At 36.3% G+C, this 19,805-nt stretch overlaps 1 protein-coding gene across 1 annotated transcript in view; it reads right to left on the bottom strand.

The window, feature by feature from the left end:
- The window catches only part of LOC107669775 (protein jagged-1b), a 56,527-nt gene that overhangs the window by 17,090 nt on the left and 19,632 nt on the right, over positions 1-19,805 (bottom strand). The window contains exon 3 of the mRNA XM_016462156.1: positions 58-115. Coding sequence (XP_016317642.1) covers positions 58-115 — 58 coding nt within the window. The remainder of the gene's footprint in view (positions 1-57; positions 116-19,805) is intronic.

Here is a 19,805-nt window from a genome sequence, read left to right on the forward strand (position 1 = left end):
TTTGTCACACACACACACACACACACACACACACACACACACGTATCATCACCATACCTGCCTCTGATGTTTCATTGTCATGGTCCAGAGCCTCGATCACCAGAGAAAACGATTTCTGGACAAAGGAAAATAAACAAGGAAATGCATGTAATTGTTTTTATATTGCCACATGTACACAACACACTGTGATGGGTTTATTGAGTGAAAACACTACAAAATCCCACATAAATGCAGTAGAAATAATAGTCTCGGTTTGTAATTGCTTTACATTTTTAACAGACATTTGAATGGTGCTTGTCAATGCAAAAGTTGACGTCACAGTCCTAGGTGATCTGACTGGTTTTTAGCATACTACTGTGTGTATTGCTAGGATGGTCTGGGTGGTTGCCCAAAAGACCCCACCTCACAGTCTATATGATATTCTGTTCCTTATATATATATAATTCAGTTTATTTCTTATTTTATTTATTATCATATAAAAATCCCAAATTAGATTGCTTAGAAAAGTAACAGCACATGTTTGCAAAATAAGTCACACAATTTGAGCAATTATAAGGGAAATAAGGGATGACTTACAGTGTGTGCCAAAGCTTAATACTTCCCTTGTGAAAAACAAGTGCACTTCATTGTACTGTATGTACAATTGCAGTGTATTTCAAATCTTAAAAGTATATTTTATATACTATTAATGAAATAAAATGCCACTTAAGTGTGCTTAAAGGTTACATTCACACTGTCAGTTTTTGAAATTGACAACCACATTTACTTACAGGTGTGGGTTTTGAAATATCGCGTTCACACAGCAATTTAGACTAGCGTCTTGAATACTGTATTCCTTACCAGTAACCATAGCTACAGTGATCAAAGTAATATCCAAGATGGTGACGTCCATAAAACTGAAAAGTCATATCACTTTTTGACATGACAAAAGTCCAACTGAGCCGCAAGTTCATCCATTAAATCTTCATTAACCAGCAGCAAATTTGGGGGGAGAGTGGAGCATTTGAGTCAACAAATGCGTACAACACAAAACTGATGGGAGCAGCTCCGGTGGAGAACAGTGACTGGATGTAAAACCTTCACAGCTCATATCTCCACCTCATTTTTTCTGAGAACGCAGTTGTGAGTCCTGAAAATAACCGTACTGTTTGTGAACCTAACCATATTAAGGACTCAAATACAGAACTGTCAACCTAAAACACACTTCAGCACATTTTTTTTTAAATTCCAGACTGAAAATTTTAAAGTACATTTTAAATCATTATGTTGTAATAATATTTTTGGTGCTTTAAAGAAGTATATAATTTCTGTAATAATAAAAGCATGCTAAACTGTACTTCTTTTCACAAGGGTTAAGGGTTTGTTCAAAGTATGAGCAATATAAATGCTGTAGCAAGCACCACTAATAAATTACAGATGTAAAATTGTACATCATGTGCTCTTTATGCTGAAATTTGCTACTGGATGGTTTGAGCTCTTTTTCTCCGATACATCTCTAAAGTCCAGTGGGGGAGCAGATGGTGCACTGAAAACAACAGAAACCCCAGAAAACAGAAGAATGTCACCATTGATTCGCAGTAGCATTGAGACCAAGCCTGTCTGCAGACTCTAAACACAGCACCAATCAACCCCAGAAAACTGACAGTCATGAGTACTTAAACAAATAGAGTAGCTACTTTAAACACTACTGAACAAGCGGCTACAACATCACAATGTGATTTAAAGGGAGAGCTGACAAATTCATGAGAGCATCAACGAGTAGAAAAAGACAGACTGGGAGGAAGAAAAAAAGAGAGGAGGACAATTTTCTTCTTCCTCTCTGTGTCCCCTAAATGAATAATTCAAAGCCACACTCTCATTCTCCAGTGAGAGGTCCAAACCCTGCCATGCAAATGACACAGCTGCAGCATTCTGGGTAACGAAACTCTAAAAGGCGGCGTGGATGTATGGTCACGTCTGTCTCGTAAGTGGCCACCACAACGGAGAGGAGTGGTGGATCTGAGCGAGGGATGGAGAGAGAAGACATGAGAGGGGTAAAATGATTGGCAGGAGTGAGGGAGCTTGATAAAAGTGCTGTTAAGGGTTGAGAGAACATGATTCAGTGATTGAATGGCTGACTGGGAAATGGACATGAGATGAAGAAGAATGGCTTCATGTGACTGAAAAGCATCTTGCATTAAAGTACACACACACACAACAGCGCTTGAGCTTCATAATTATATTCCTGTTTCAATAGCACATGTGCATTAAAAAAACTTACTTGAATTGGCACAGCTCAAACGATAAAAGCTCTTCCATGTAAATGTGAGTTTTTGTCACTAGCCATGATTGCGACAATTAGCATTCCCATATCCATTAGCATTTCCACTTATCTCAATGGCAGGTGCTTGACTAGCACTATATTTAAATATTATTATATGAAAATATAAATATGTAACTTATATTTTTATGTTGCTTGCAAATTAATTTAGTTTACTAGTTTAGTCAGAATACACTGCTATTTTGAATTACACTGTGTTTCATCCCCGAATGGTGTAGTAATAGTTTTCTAAAAAAAAAATAAATAAAAAAAATTCTAACCAAACAAACATCTTATATGAACCCCAGATGAACTACTACATTTGCTGGTACTAATTATATACATTATTTTTGACTTGTTATTTAATCTGACTGCAAAAACCTAGTAAACTAATCAAATAACCATTGTATTTCCAAGATAACTAGAAGTTACTCACATTCAACGTAATGAGGTCATGTGACAATGTAGCTTACTACAGTTTGAAATGTTTCTCATAGAAAAATGTCTACAACAAACTTACTATTTTAAAGGTTTATTCAATAGTTCAGTAATTAAAAATGTAGAGTCGTCTGAATGGTAAACACTCACATGAGATGAAGAACATACATGCTCATAATAGTTTTCAATAAAAAGTGTTTTGATGTTTTGATGCAGGTCCCCCTCCTTAAAGGGGTAGTTCACCCAAAAATGAACATTCTGTCATCATTTATTCACCTTCATGTTGTTCCAAACCTGTATGAGTTGCTTTCTTCTTAAAAGAACATAAAAGAAAATATTTTGAAGAATATGTGTAACCAAACAGTTGATGGACCCCACTGACTTCTATATTATAGAAAATAAATAGATCAAATCAATAAATAATACAATGGAAGTAAATAGGGACCATCAACTGTTTGATTACACACGTTCTTCAAAATATCTTGTTTTGTGTGTGTTCACAAGAAGAAGAAAAAAATACAGGTTTGGAACAACTTAAGGTTGAGCAAATTACGACAAAATTGTTATTTTTGGGTGAACTATCTGTTTAATGCATTTAATGTAATGTATTTTGTCAGTCCATTGGCTACCACTTCAGTAGCGTAGTGTTGTTCAGTGATGTGAACAATGGAACACACTTATTATCATGCTTTACCGAGACAACAGGATAATCAGTATCTGTTTTTGTTGGACAGATAAGGGAATAAATTATTGTGTTCACCACTCTGGTTGTATTCACTAGCATCAGTGTAATTTATATAAAACCCATTGACGATTATGCAGCTTCACATCAATATATGGTAGCGCAGTGTCTAACACAGTATAATAAATCAGTATAATAAATACAGCAGTATGACAGGTATGTGTTAGCTAATGCTAAGCATCTTATGAATGTTTCATATAATAAGCTAACAGTTATTACACAATGTAAACAGCATGCTTCACATCCTTAATGGCCCCTTCAGAGATAAAGACAGCACTGAGATAAAACCACATTTGTACTTTATTATTCCAGAGATGTGATTTGTGTCATAACAGCACATAAGACACTCTCTTACACACACATTTGCTCACTCAAATGAGTAATAGCTTTCCACAATTGCTCTCCACAACAGCACTCTCAAAAATAACAACCAGCACTACATACTCTTTCTTTTTCCTCTTAACACATTCACACATACACACAACATACCCTCAGTGCCCTAACAAGCTCAAAACATTCACAGCACCCACACCCTTAAATAAACAACCAGAACAAAGACAAATTTCTCAGACACACAAACAAAAATGTCCACCTACTGTGGTCCCTTCTCAGGCCCCGGAGCCCTCTCTCAGCCCCCTGCAATGAGATAACTCAGACCATTCAAGCTCAGTGTCTGACACCCTCTCTCTCTTTCACACACACACACACACACACACACACACACACACACACGCCTTAGATGGATATCCAGCTCCAATTCAGCATAAACTGCCACTAAGCCCAGACTATGTCTATCTCCATTATCAAAAACATAACTCTCCCTCTCTCTCGCAATTTTTTGAGTGTTAAAGTTAGGGTAGGTGATTTCAGAGAGGCTAGCAATAGCAAGCTAGCTTTGAAAGCGTAAGATCCCATCCTCTCTGCAAGTCACTCTCCAAAGCCACGCCTCCTCCAAAACACATGACCACGATAGGCAGACCTGAGGCTAACCAGCAACACGATGACAGACGGCGTTGGTGGAGGGTTGAATGCAACCAAAGCCACTAGAAGGCAAGCCTGCAACCTTTAGCCAAAAAAGCATAACGGCTAATGCTAACACTTCCGGTTTACCAGTACGTGGGAAAGGAGATCAGAGGCCGTTTTTTTTTTAATGGATGTCAATGGAGGAGAGGCTTCACTATGCAGAATAAACAGCTTTTTAGAGGAAACAGCTTAACATTTAATGAATCGACAGGCTATCGGCTAATCTTCAACATGTTTTACACTAAACAATAGAATTATTTTTAGAGTTTACACGAAAAAAATGCCGTTTTATAAGAGAAGTCACTAACTATTTGCGACAGGTGGGATTCAGCTTACGGCACTTCTCATTCATTCCTATGCTATTCGTAAACGGCGGTTGAGTGTCGCATAACTCTGACTGAAATTCAATGACGTCAAGGCTGTAATGTGATTGGTTATTAAGGCACATGTGATCCAAGTTGACCGTTATGCTTTCTCCAATAGTAAGTAATACAGACCCTCTCATCTCCCAATAGTAAGACAACCTCTGATGCAACGCTGTCAGATTATCTCGTCTCATTTACCAGTGAGAAAACATTACAGTACAAAGCGCATAATATTACAATAATAACGCCTTCCATACTTGCTTGGTACGCAACAGCATAATGGAACGGGCTGATGATGTATCATTTCTGCACGAACAGTTTGCACGGAGGTATGCAAATGCATACATTGACAGGCAGGTAGGACAACCTATCATAGCCCTCGGACCGAGGGATATGATTGGACAAACATTTGATGGTCCTACACCTTCCACAGATGATATAAATGCATTTAAATACATTTAGACCACTTAATTAGTGATTGTCAGGATATGAAGAGACTTTCAGCCAGCATAACAGAAAATGTTTTTAATGTGCTTAAATTATTAACGCATTTAACAAATCCCATTCTGGCCTAGACCTGTTTGTTATCTTACATTGCATGCAGTTGCTTAGTGACGAATGTAATGCAGGATGATTATTGTCTGTTTTTGCTGAATTTCGACAATGAAAATAGTTACAAATAAAGCCACAGCAGAACTGTGTGCATCTCTGAGCAACACACAGCAGTGTGTTCCACAGCACACAATACACAGCAACACACAAAATTCAATTACTCCACGAGCAAATGCTTCAGTGACCCATTTGTAGACTTGCAAGCAAATCACTAGCTTCATATCTGAATGAATCAGCCATTTGAATGAATCAGTTGAATGAATGATTGAATGACTCACTCGTTAAAACACTGACTTACTGTGACTGGTGGTTTTAGTTTCATATTGAATGTATCATTTAAACATTTATAATAATCCTTTTGGGGTTAATTTCTCAGCCAAAACTGATTTGTGATTCATTTGATTAATTAATCTGCACATAATGTAATTAAATTTAAAATCTTAATCGCTTGACAGTCCTATTATATGCGTGTCTGTGGTCCTGGTAATCCCTACATTATGGGGACCAAATGTCCCCACAAGGATAATAATAGCAATCATTTTTGACCTTGTGGGGACCTTTTTTTTTTTTTTTTGGGTCCCCATGAGGAAAACAACTAACCCATAAAGAAACAAGCTTATAAATCATTCAGAATAATCTTTTTTGAAAATCTAAAAATGCAGAAAGTTTTGTGTGAAGGGTATGTTTAGGGGTAGGGTTAGGGTAGGGCTGTGCGATATGGCCAAAAAAAAATTATCACGATAAAATTTTTCTTATCAGTCAGTATCGATAATTATCACTATACATGTCAAATCTTTATTTCTTTCACATGTAAAGGCAGATTTCTTCTCCTGAGTGAAAGTTGTAGAACCCAGACAGTTAACTGGTTTTAAATTATTTTTTGTCAGAACATGACAAACACTTGCCAAACAGGTGAACATTTCACAAATCTGAGATACATTATTCAAAACATTTATAATAATAAAATATGCATGAGTAAACTTAAGTAAAATCCTTTTTCAGTCTTTTCCCTTAACAAAATATCTTAGAGAAATTAATTTCTTAGTTTCTGCATGTTCAAATGGGTGATTTTGTTTCAAATCATGGTTTGTGGCACGATGCAGATGTAAATTTTTGTTCATTAACAAAAACAGTAACACCTGTAAAATGTAACAACCTCATATTTATAGGGTAAAATTTTAATATTCTGACTGTTTGAGTTAGGAATCTATTTTTATTCAAATTAACCTTTGGTCATCCATAGTATCACACAATTAGATCATGATAACCAAAGGTAAATCCACACATAGCACCTTACTAGTACCATCCATTTAATAAACGCTTAATATATGCACATTATGTGAAATACATTCCTTATCCTTGTTATCTGCCCCCCATTCACTTCCAACTAAACACCTCATTTCACCTCATTATTACTTTCTTTTTGTCCACTATTTTCTGATTATGTATCACCCATGTAATTCTTTCATCAAACCATATTCCTAAAAACTCACTCTTTCTAATTCTTGATTAGGCTATATCATTTTAATTTCACATCTCCACCAATTGTTTCCTCGTAAAAAACATTATCTTTGCCTTGTCAACTGAGAACTTAAAATCCCATTTAAATGACTATTCTTCAACATTTGTAATAGCCTTCTGTAGTTTCTTTACAATAAAATCAATGTTCTTTCCCCTTTTCCAGATTGCTCCATCATCAGCAAAAAGCGATATCCCCAACCAATTTTCCAAGTCCTCAAATACATCATTTATCATTATGGAAAATAATAAAGGGCATACTATACTACCTTGTGAAGTTCCATTTCTGATCACATTTCTGTTTCCTATTCTTACTTTTATTGCTTTTCCTAATAAAAATTCCTTAATCCATCTATACATTTGGCCTTTAATACCTAACTTACATAATTGAATTAACAGACCTTCTCTCCACATCATGTCGTATATGCCTCCTCTACTGCAAAGAAAACAGCCACTACACTTTCTCTGTTTATTTGTGCCTTTCATATTTCATGTTCTAAACATGTAGCCGGGTCCACAGTATTTCTAACTCTCCTAAAAACACTCTGGTATTTCGATAAATATATAATTTTTTTCCACATAATATATAAAAACCTTTCATTTACCATTTTTTCATTATTTTACAGATACTGGATGTCAAATCAACTGGTCTATAATTTCCTGGATTTGTGCAAATTTCCCTGGTTTGCGTAAAGGAACTGTAACTGCCTCCTTCCAATTTTATGGCAATTTTTCCTCATCCCAACTTTTATTATACATTATATTAAGTAAAACATCCTTGGACGATTCACTAAGATGAGTTACCATTATTTAGCAAATCTGATCCCTGCCTGGTGCAGAATTTTTAGTTTTTCTGAGAGAGTGATTTTAGAAAATGCCATATTTAACTGGTCATTATGGATTTCCTCATTCTGTAATAGTTCTTTGTACTCATCTAACGTACTTTCCCTTCCTCCTTTTCCCTATTCACTAACATTGTTTGAGCTATGAACTTTAACAAAAGCGTTTGCCAGCATTTCTGATTTCTCTTGTGCTGCGCTACCATTTGAGCGAGCAGATAACTGATCCATGTGGCGCCGTTAACGGTGTTTCGTTTCTGTAACACCGACTGCTGCATGGATGATGAAGGCACGATGAAGATAACAGAAACAAATCCTTTTAATAGATAATCCACAAGATGAAGAAGTTCTCACACACAGGGTAACATCAAACAATACCAGACAACATAAGGAACAGAACGGGGAGTGCTTATACTAACTAAACGAGGGAACTAATGAGTAGATTAACAGAACACAGGTGAACAGAATGAACTAATCAATACACAAGGAAATACTAGGTCAGGGGAAAACATGAGGGAAGAAAACGAAACTAAAAGTCCATGGTGGTGACAGTTTCGCTTTTGGCACATAAACATTGAATGTTTATTGAACATGTGTTATCATTTTATCGAGGGAAAAATATATCATGATAATTATCATTATCATTTTATCGCCCAGCCCTAAGGAGATAAAGTTTGTCCAGTATAAAAAACATTACGTCTAGAGAACATAAAACATGGAAACTCAACGTATGTGTGTGTGTGTCGCAGAACACATCTCTGCGAAAGCAGCTATATATTTTGCTTTATAATGTATGAAAAATATATTCTGTGTGATATAAAACATTCCAAATTATACCAAATTAAATAACTGCAGTTTATATTGTTATTATAGTAAAGTGAAAGCTTAAAATATTATTTACTAAATTGACAGCATTGTTTTTTCCCAAATTGTTTAAAAAATGAATTAATAAAATAAAATACATATTTGTTCACAGTTAATGTCATGACCTTTATGACTTTGGAACTGTTTTTGTCCATATAATGAAGGTCAGTGGGGTTCAAAAAAATGCTGGACTTCACTTACTTCACGTAGACATTTTTCTAATATATTTTTGTGTTCCACAGAAAAAAGACATACAGGTTTAGATTGACCTGAGGATGAGTAAATAATGACAATTTTAATTTTTGATGAACTATCCCTTTAAAGGCATGCATTTTCTATAAGCATACCACATGATACGTGGGCTCTGATTTTAGATCTTATAAGTAATATTTTAAAGCATGGCCAATTCAAACCTCAGTCAAATGTGTCGACAAGGTCCTTATAACTGCACACCTGATGGGAAAATAAGATGTTGATAAATATAATTTGGCTGTAATAAATATTTACTTAGCCCATCATGTTTGTGTCTATCCAAGTGTGTTTGTACAGCAGTGTGTGTAATGTCTGTTGTCTGTTGTGTGTGTGGGTGGGTTTAGGGAGCCACTGGTATTCTCAGCTCACAGTCTGTGTTTTGGCTCTGGGACATCCTGGTGGAAGAGATGAGGCAAAAGAACAGAGAGGTTAGGAAGTGATACTCTCTAAAACAAAACCACACTAACACACACCCATTACATCAGCGCTGGTCAGTCAGACCTTTGTCTCTTCTTTCTCTGTTCCTCTATTCTCTCTCTCTATCAGGCTGCATCAGCACAGGGTAAGCCAGAGGCAGTGGCAGTGCCAAGGTCAGATACAGGCGTACACACAAACACACAGGTGAGTGAACCACACACGTGCAGGAAGGGTGTACGAGTATCTCTTGTCACAGGTCAAGTTCAGAAATCTGCTAAATCACTGTTCCCCTGCTCTACCACACCTCTGGCTCCACAACAACTACTGTCATTTCCGTTCTAGCTAATGTATCTGTGTGTAAGTTGTATGTCTTCGTGTTGTGATTAATGAGTCATGAATCACTAATCGTTAAAAAAAGGCATAAGTGTTTTGACAAGAACTTCATTTGATATCTTTTGAGCAAATAATGGATGATACTTTTTCAAAAGAATACTAAGGTGGTAGAGTCAGTGGTCAGAATGGACTGTTAATAATATGGACTGTATTAATTGCATGTTAAAAGCAGGGTTTTTAAAACTTTTTGATGTCTTTTTGCCAAATATGATGATCCAATTGTAAAGAACACCCCTTCTAAATTAAGAAAGCACCTTTATATTTTCATGTATTAAATTATTTATATTGTGTGAGAAACATATTGGCAACTCTTTATTGGTTCCATTGCTTAACATTTATAACATTATTTAACTACATTAGTTAACATGAACTAACAATTAAAAATACATCTAAAGCATTTATCCCAGTTATTGTATTGTAAAATGTATTAGTAATAATAATAGGACATTACTGTAAAATATTTTGTGCATATTATACTTTTAAATTTGCCATTCTACTAAAGTAAGTTATTAAAATATTGGAAAATATTTACTTTGTATTAAGTTAACAGGATATGTTTTTCTGTACAATCTGTTTAAAATATAGATAAAACACACACACACACACACACAAATTGTGTGTAGTTCTCATCAGATATGTTCTTTCTTTTAATTACAATTAAACTATATTTTTAGAAAAAAAAACATTCTCAGCAAATTGATTACATATTAATATATTAATTTACTTTTTTTATCTAGCAGGATTAGAGGTAAGATATAATATATAATATACAATGTGCTCATATATATATATAAAAAAAAAAATATATATATATATATATATTTCCAACATCAAATATAGTCAGGAGTTAAGCCATTTTTAATACATTAATGGTGTCTTAACATTTTTAAGCTTTAAAGCTTTAACTTTGACAGATAGCTATAATTATCTTTTTGTGCTCATGCAGTGTTCTTGAGACCTGTGGGAACAATCGAAACAAGACCAAGACTGTCCCATTACAAAACACACACAAATACATCATATCCTGTTTATCATCTGTGCCTGTTTCTCACACAATCATGCCTAATCACACACACACCCAAAATACATGAAATAAACTAGCAAATTAACGGAAAAAAAAAAACAGACGCCGGAAGGTCCAGCAGTAAACAGCATCAAGCAGAAAAGATAAGGCTCAGAGACAAAACTCTCCAGTTTTTAGCACTCAGGACAATAGTAGCAGGAGTGTGTGTCTCTGTGCACAGGTGAGCAACGAATAATTCACTTCAGCCCCCATTGTGTCTCCTCTGACATTTTAAAAGCATTGTGTCCCAGCTCTTTTCCTACAATAGCTGTGCATCAAAATAAAAATGCTAAGCTACAGGAAAATTGTTTCACTGAAAGGAATCAAAAACCATTATGAACAATCACACACAGTCTATGATAATAATAGCTGCCAATCAACAGACATAAATACAGTATTCTGTAAGTAAGGCCTTAATATGCAGAGTCTAACTCTCCTTCTGGAAGCATGATCAGTATATGCATATGCTTTCATTTCATTACTAAACAGGATGTTGTGTTTGTTATTTCCAAAAGCCTTCAGCAACAGAGCTGTTTGACAGTCGAATACGCTTGGATGCCTGTGTATGAAAGAGCTCTATTCACACTTAAGGGAAAAAGAGGCACAACTGCACTACATTGAATTCATAATGAGTAATCATTATATTTCACTGCATCCGGCTCCTCAGAATAGTAACACTTCATGAAGGGACTCGAAACTTGCTGGACCTTCTCAATGTAGCAAGTCTCTGTTCTCTGAATTCATAAAGCAGCAGCACATCTGCAATCTATCATCCATTTAGTAACAAAAAGTTCGGCCAAGATTAAAATCAGTGAATAGTGGGGGGTTAAGACAAGGATTAAGACTTGTTTTAGTCTGGAACTGTGTAGAGATCAGTCTCTGGACATAAGCAGTCTACTTCTTTAGCAAGTTATGCAAGGCATTATCAGCCGAGAAATAGCTGAATGATCTTTGACACACAACATAATTTTTAAATGCTTTTTCGCATAATGCAACTATATAGAATGAATGACTATGATAAACAACACAACAAAAAGTCACTTTTGATATTTGAAAAATTTTTACAGACTCCCATGGTGCTCAAGTTTTTTGGGAGGCAGTCAGGATGCTGTGCAGTTGCTCAGGTGTTCTGAATGGTTTTTATCATGTTGCAGTATGGTTGCTCACTACTAGACCTAAAGAGCTAAAAGATTTCACCTTCAAAGTTTCTTTGATAATCTGTCATAAGTCAGATATCATATCTGATCACTCAGAAAAGCACTCCTCAACAAAACACATGATTTGTGGTATCATTAATGTCTGTATCACAAACGATACAGGACGGGTTACAGGTTTAACCTATTTTCATGTTCTTTGTGAATTAGTGTCTGATCTCCTCATTCTAACAGACTGAGCAGTGAATGGTGCTCATTTTAAAGAAAGCAAATCAACATAGCCCTAACCCTCTACTATGAGAAAATGTTTGTCTGGAAACACACCTTCAGTCTGATAAGATTAAACAGTGATGAAATATCTAAATTAATTTAATCTCCTTCTCTCCCCCACTTCATCCGGGAAAAGTAGAAAGGGCTTCAGGTGAGTTCAGAATAGCTTGCTGAACACTACACAGTAAATACTGCATATTACCTATAATACTATTCATTCACAATAGTAAGTAAAACAGTAAGAATTATTCCATGATAAACATTTCATTCATAATGCCACAATTGTAAGGTTAAGTTGAAATCATTGCATTGTGGGATATAGTATTTAATGCATTAAGTTCAATGACAACGTCCCTACAAATAGATTTAACTGAATTTTAATAATAAGAATGCAGTGTAGGTTGTCACGGTGCGTGCGGGGAGATGAAGCGAGGACTCAAGTGCAGGAGAAATGGTTATTTATTTTAGTAAAAAATGAAACAAAAACAAACTCAAACCACCCCGAGGGGGAAAAACAGACAGGCAGGCCTAAAGCTGCACCACATGCAGACACGAAACACACACAATGAGAAATGACGGATCAGCACAGGATGACAGACACCAGGAGAATAAATAGGAACCAAACGAGGAGGCTAACGAGGGAGACACAGGTGGAGCAACTTAAACAATAACGAGGTAACAAGATGGGAGGGGCCAGACAATAGACAGGAGAGAGCACATGGCAACAGACAAACACAACACAAGCCATGTGCTCCCAGAACACAGTCATCTGGTGGCCCTCCTGGGCACACCCGCTGAAGACTGTGACATAGGTAGGATTGATCTTCGTGGATTAGATCTGCTATGCTGCTGCTGGCATGAGCGAACGTTACTGCTGAAACATGCTTAGAATTACAGGGATTAGGATACATTCTGCTGCTGCAGAGTAAAGTAGGGAGAACCCCTGTAGCAGATCTAGACAGGTGGTGCTGGGGAGGAGGAGGGCTGAAGAAAATTCTCATGGCGTGCAGTACAGAGCTGGGCCATGTTGGGATGGAAATAATTAAGGTTGTGTAGATAGGAAAGAGATTAGTTGGCCGCACTGCCAGTTTGAATGAACTACTCTGAGCTATTGTGAAAAAATTTCTGACTGAATTATGCATTTCAGTTGTACACTGCACATTTTGGTTAACTATTACTTATTATACTCTATTACAACAGTAAGAACAGTATTTCCATCTAAGCCCTGATGAACAGTCTTCTTTTTCCATCTAAGCCTTGATGATGGCTTTTGTTAAAAAGCCCTTTACAGGTGCATCTCAATAAATTAGAATGTCATGGAAAAGTTCATTTATTTCAGTAATTCAACTCAAATTGTGAAACTCGTGTATTAAATAAATTCAATGCACACGTTGAGATAGTGAATTGGTGGGTTTTTGTTAAATGTGAGCCAAAATCATCACAATTAAAAGAACCAAAGACTTAAACTACTTCAGTCTGTGTGCATTGAATTAATTTAATACACGAGTTTCACAATTTGAGTTGAATTACTGAAATAAATTAACTTTTCCACAACATTCTAATTTATTGAGATGCACCTGTATGTTCTCTCTCTCTCACTCACTCACCCTCTCTCTCCTCTTGAAATATCTGTCCATCCATCCATAAACATCTATCTTTAAACTCATTGCCCTTACACACTCACACACTCTCTCTCACGCTCTGTCTTCGCCTGTCTTGCTGACATTCAGTGACTGTCAGAATATTACAGTTTAGCATTTTTCTCATTTGATTTTAAATCAGCATAACAGTTTGAAATAAAAGTCAAAATGTACTTAATTGATTAGTGACCTAGAAATAGTGAAGAATATTAAATATTTCTTATTCAATTTATGTCATGAAACTTAATTTACAGGTTTAAATCACATTTTAATCACCAGATTTTTCAATGTGGTCACAGTGTCTTGGACCAACTGTACATTGCAAAGTTTATGAAATGAAATGAAAAAAAAAAGTTATGAAAAGAGAAGGACTAATGATTTGCAAAACTCAAATGGTGTTCCACAGATGGGGGTACAGGAGGATATCCCGACTGAGACAGCCTGTACAAACAGAGCTCATACCAACAGGAAGAACTCCCAGCCCTCTGAGAGGAATTTCCCTCTCCCTGTCTCTCTCTATCATATGGCGCTTTTCCACTGCATGGTACGGCACGGTACGGCTCTCACTATCATGCTGTTTTGGCATAACCCATATTAACCCATGGCTTATTAATGTTATCTCTTTTGAGCAACTTCTAAAAGCAAATAATGGATGATACTTTTTCAAAAGAGTACTAAGGTGGTAGAGTCAGTGTGCAGAATGGATTGTTATTAATATGAATTTAATTAATTGCATGTTAAAACCAGGGGTTTTCAAAATTTGATGTCTTTTTGACACCTAAATAAGCCATATTGTGTTAGATAAAAATCAAACCAAGTGGCATTTTTAATGAAGGATAGAACAAGCACACTTGTGCGCAAATAAATACTTTTTTTTTATTGGAACATTCTATTTAGCAAAGAATCCCGGGGGAAAAAAGTATCATGACTTCCATAAAAATATTAATCAGCACAATGGATTTCATCATTCATAATTATTTATTATACATTTTTCTTCGGCACCAAATCAGCATTTAGAATGATTTCTGAATGATCATGTGAGACTGAAGACTGGCTTTGCCATCACAGGAATAAACCACATTTTAAAATTAAAATTGAAAACTATAAATAGAAATAATATTTCACAATATTATTGTTTTTACTATATTTTTGAGCAAATAAATGCAGCCTGGGTGAGCAAAAGAGACTTGTTTCAAAAACATTCAATTATATTAAACATTATATACTGTATTCATTACTTGCTTCAACTGTGAGATACAAAATCACATCACGTCCCTGTTGTAACAAGGACAGATGAATCATGGATGCAGGCCTACACTTCGACCAATGAGGAAAAACAGTCTCTTAAAACATCAATATAGTAATTATGCATGTTCACACACAGACACACACACATTTTCCCATCCCCATAATAACTACACTTATCCAGTCCTCTCCCGCTCTCACACACCTGCAGAGAGCAGGTGTTGCCATGGAAGCTGTAGCATCCACCTAAGGTGTTACCAGCATAGCCACAGAGGGTTTTCAAAGAGGAAGAGACTAAATTAGAACAGCTACATTAATTATCTCTTTACTTTACCCCCAATTACCTCAGAGAGAGAGAGAGAGAGACAAGGGTCCGCTCTGTTGTTTGTGTGCTCTAGGAACACTATGTAATCTCCTGTACGGATTCTATCTACAAAACATGGACGCCCATCTACAAATCTAGTGCTGGGTATTTTTTCATTGCTTCACTATTTACTTGTTTCGAAACTGTTGAACAGTCACTACTGCCCCTCATCCTACTTTTTCTGTCTTCGTGTTTTTCTCTTTGAGAAGGATCTATGGTTTCTGAGGAGCCTTTAGGCGGTTTGGCATTTGGCCACGGTGCGGCCCACGGGCATTCACTTGAATATTCATACACATACAGCAGCACTGACAAAGAAAAAAAAATTACTTACACAACTATACACATAGGAAGCATATGCAACTTTTTTGTATTCAAAATCAAGATTTTAGGTTACATTTTATAAACCAGCAAAGTATTTTTAATTTCAACCAACATTTAGATTTTTTCGGTTCACTTATCTATTACTGTAGTCTCGAAAATTCATTTTTAAAAGTACAAATTAAAGGTCTCTTAATTAACATGATGTGTAAAAAAAACTGTGTGTATGATCAATTTAGAAAAAAATAGGTAAGATAATCAAAAAACAAAAAAATTAAATAATTGGCAAAACACCAATATCTCCAAAACAACTTTGTCAAAAGTTTGTTATTTTAGTATTATTTATATGCTATTACAGTATTTATTAATATTTTGAATCAGTTAGTTGCCTTTATAATTTTTGTTTAAATGTACGTTTTTCATCTAATATTTATATTTTATTTCATTTCAGATTTCAATTAACGGAACATATCTTTAATAGTTTAACAACACTGGTCCAAATAACATTTCAATAACATATTTCACCCTAAAAATAGCTCAAGGTAGTACACTTAATATACTTGTATGTTCTGGAGTAAACAAACATTGTCAAATAATTGGCAGGACTTTTCAGCTCCATATTGAGCATTATAGTTTCTCACATTAAATTTTTTGGTCAATCTCCTCCGACTTACTTTCTCTGCCACCACTCAACCAGACATTGAAGAGGAACAGAGGTTTATAAAAACTTGTAAACACACATTAGAATGCAAAACACATGACTGCGTCTATACCGAGGCCCTGACCCCTTCCCCTTCTGCCCCCTCATATCGCCCTTCTTTTCATTTCTCTCTCTCTCTCGCTGTTTTTCTTTCATCCCAGGCGTGATTACCAGCAGCCTGCACCTCCCTCTTCCACTTTCTCTCTCCCTTTTGTCCCACCCTCACATAATTTCCCCTCTCTCTCAAAGTCAAATTCTTTTTGGGTTAATTGGTTTGACAAAGGTATGTGATTTCTGAGCACTAAAAACAACAGGCCTCCACAAGTCATTCCCCGACAGGGCCCAAGGCAGGGCGGGCGGTCCCTTTTATCTTTTGCAGGAAATTACTGGCATGTTCACATAAAAAGCATGATTAGCATGTGTTGCTCTCCTCAAAAACCTATTGAACAACCTATGATGACAACATTTTAAGGAATCATAGGCTTTCTTCCAGCATGAAGACCATTTTAGCCAAGTTGCCAGTATTGCTTTTATTCTTCGCAGCAGTCTCATAATGCCTTGCGATATATGAATGGGGGTGGAAGTAATTTTAAATAAAATAGATATTTACCAACAGATTAAGTCATCACATCACTGCATCTGCCATTAGAAGGACAATTTCCAGTTTAAACAGTCAGGGTCCTGAGATGCACAATTTGGACTGAACTTGCAGTACCATCCTGAAATAGATACTTTTAACACTATTTGAGCATAAGAAAGAAACGTTTATGGGACAGTTCATGTCAGATTTTGTTGCTTATTTGAAATATATTATTCAAATGTGATTTTGGTAAGTACTTTTTGAGATTTCTATATTTCATTCTAGTAGATAGGAGTTGGTCTTGCATGCCCGAAATAGCTGCGCGAAGGCATTGCAAATATGGCGGCAGAGTGAACTGACTTTCTCAGAAAGGAACTTTGGATGAGTTCAGTGAAAAATCCAAGATGCCGGATAAGCCGACTAATTCAATGCTCAAAATGATCATTAAAAATAGCTTGGTGTAATATAAAATTGATTACTTTACCCAATATTTGCCTACATCTTGTATTTTTATTTTAGACTATTGAGTTGTTAGCTTAGCAGCATGCTAACATTAAACTCTATTGGATTTAATTGTAAGTCCTGTGCAGAGAGCTAAATATTTGTGTATACAACGCGTTGCTCTCCATGTAGAGCTTTCAAAATTATTCATGAGGTTTTATGATCGTAGAGATGTTATCTTAAGTCACTAATTGACACTGATCCGACAAAACCTGACCAGTGAGTCGGTGTCTGTTGATGCAGTATGAACTGGCCTTTAGAAGGCAGCTGCCTATGAAGGCAGTGAGGCAGCTCACTAGGTTTTGGTACAGAGCTAGTGTGTATGGTAATGAGTCTAAATTCATCCCTTTAACTTAAATGGGAGGAGCTGTATTTGCAAAAAATGTTTACATAAAAAGATATTGAGTGAGATTGATTGTGCTTATGCTTGTCATCTGCACTCAGCATCTTTCATTTCTCTGAAGGAGCCTTAAGAACCAGTGAACAAATGAAACAGCCACTGAAGAAAAAAAACAGTCTCACTCCTGCCAATCAGAACCACAGAACACAACGACCTGCCCCATTACCTGTGGAAATAACAGCCCTCAGAGCACGAGTTCATTATGCAGGACACCAAAACCTGTATTTCAGGAGCTGAGGGAGAAATGGAAAATACTTGAATTGAAAAAAAGGAACTGAGTTCAAATTAATAATAGAGGGAGGGGTCGAAAAGGATAAATGGAGACGAGTGATTAAATGACAGGAAGAAATGACAAGTCTTGTTTAAATTAGAGTAGCCAATTAAAGTAACCTGCCAGTCAAGAGTAAACCGAGAGTAATTCCACTGACTCAAACCTCTGTCTGACTCCCAGCTCTTTAATATGTAACAGTCTCGGCGTCAGACAGAAGACAGTCTGATAAAGGACAAGGAACTGTGGGTCTGGAGTAGATAAGACAAGAGAGCACCGTCCAGCTAACAAGGCAGCACCCAGGAGTGAGTAGATGAAAAAAAGAGAGAGAACAAACGTGGGAGGAACGCTATGGATGAGTGACTTTTGGAAAAGGATAAAATTATGAGGCCAGGGAATAGAGCGAAAGGGTAAATAAAAGATACAGCAGAATAACAAGAACAACAGTAGAGCATTAAATTATCATAGCATTTATCAAGTCAGTGAGCCAGTGAAGTGACAGTCTAAATGTTCAGCCTGGTCTCATGTTTATACATAGGTATTAATCATAGACTGTATAAAAACATGGACGTAGTGTCCGTGACGTAACCCGTAGACTTCTGACGAGCGTTTTGAAGCCTAAGGTAGGCGGAGCCAGCCGTCGCCATCTTGGCAGCGCGTCACCGCGCGTCACTCCCGGATAATCGAAAATGGGCAAAGAGGCGGGAGCTGGTTGCTGAAACCACGCCCACCTAGCTCGACGGTGGTGACAGCAGCAGCAATCCACCTGTCACTCAAGTGGCCACACCCTTCATTATGCAGAACTTTAAGGCTTAATATAATTTAAACGGATGAGTTATAAAAAAAATTCATCCCCCTCACAGTTGTCATGAAGGGCAAAATTAGCTATATAGACCAAAATCATTTTTTGAACCAGGCTGTAAACATTTTTTTCTGCTGTAAAGTTGGGCATTTTAACATGGGGACTCTATGGGATTGACTCTCTTTTGCAGCCAGCCTCTAGCGGCCAGTCGATGAATTGCAGCTTAAGTCACTTCCTTGCTGGCTTCACGAGAGAGAGCGGGAGGTTGCCGCTCGGTATTAATACGTTACATTTACAAGCACAAAACGTACACTTTTGTACGTTTTTATTAATGCTAAAACGTACAATTTAGACGTATTTCAACGTTTAAAACGTACAAATCGCTACGTATTATTAGCTAAAAAACGTACAAATATTTACGTATCTTTTATATCACCAAGATATTCGTATCAATGCATTTTTATAATTTTATCAATAAGCGATTTAGATTTTTAGACCCCTTAACCTACCCCCAAGCCTAAACCTACCCATTTTATAGCGAATATGCATTTTTATCATTTTATTAATACGCAATTCAGATTTTTAGACCCCTTAACCTCCCCCCAAACCTTAACCTACCCATATAGCGAATATAAAAGGATATAAAACGCAAATGACCGAAATACGCAGGAAAATAACCATTTTAGTAATAATATAGCATTAAAATATTTTTATAGTCGCTAATTCCACTCCTACCTA

Source organism: Sinocyclocheilus anshuiensis, unplaced genomic scaffold, assembly GCF_001515605.1.
Source record: "Sinocyclocheilus anshuiensis isolate Anshui unplaced genomic scaffold, SAMN03320099.WGS_v1.1 scaffold740, whole genome shotgun sequence".
In the NCBI taxonomy this organism is placed as follows: Eukaryota; Metazoa; Chordata; class Actinopteri; order Cypriniformes; family Cyprinidae; genus Sinocyclocheilus; species Sinocyclocheilus anshuiensis.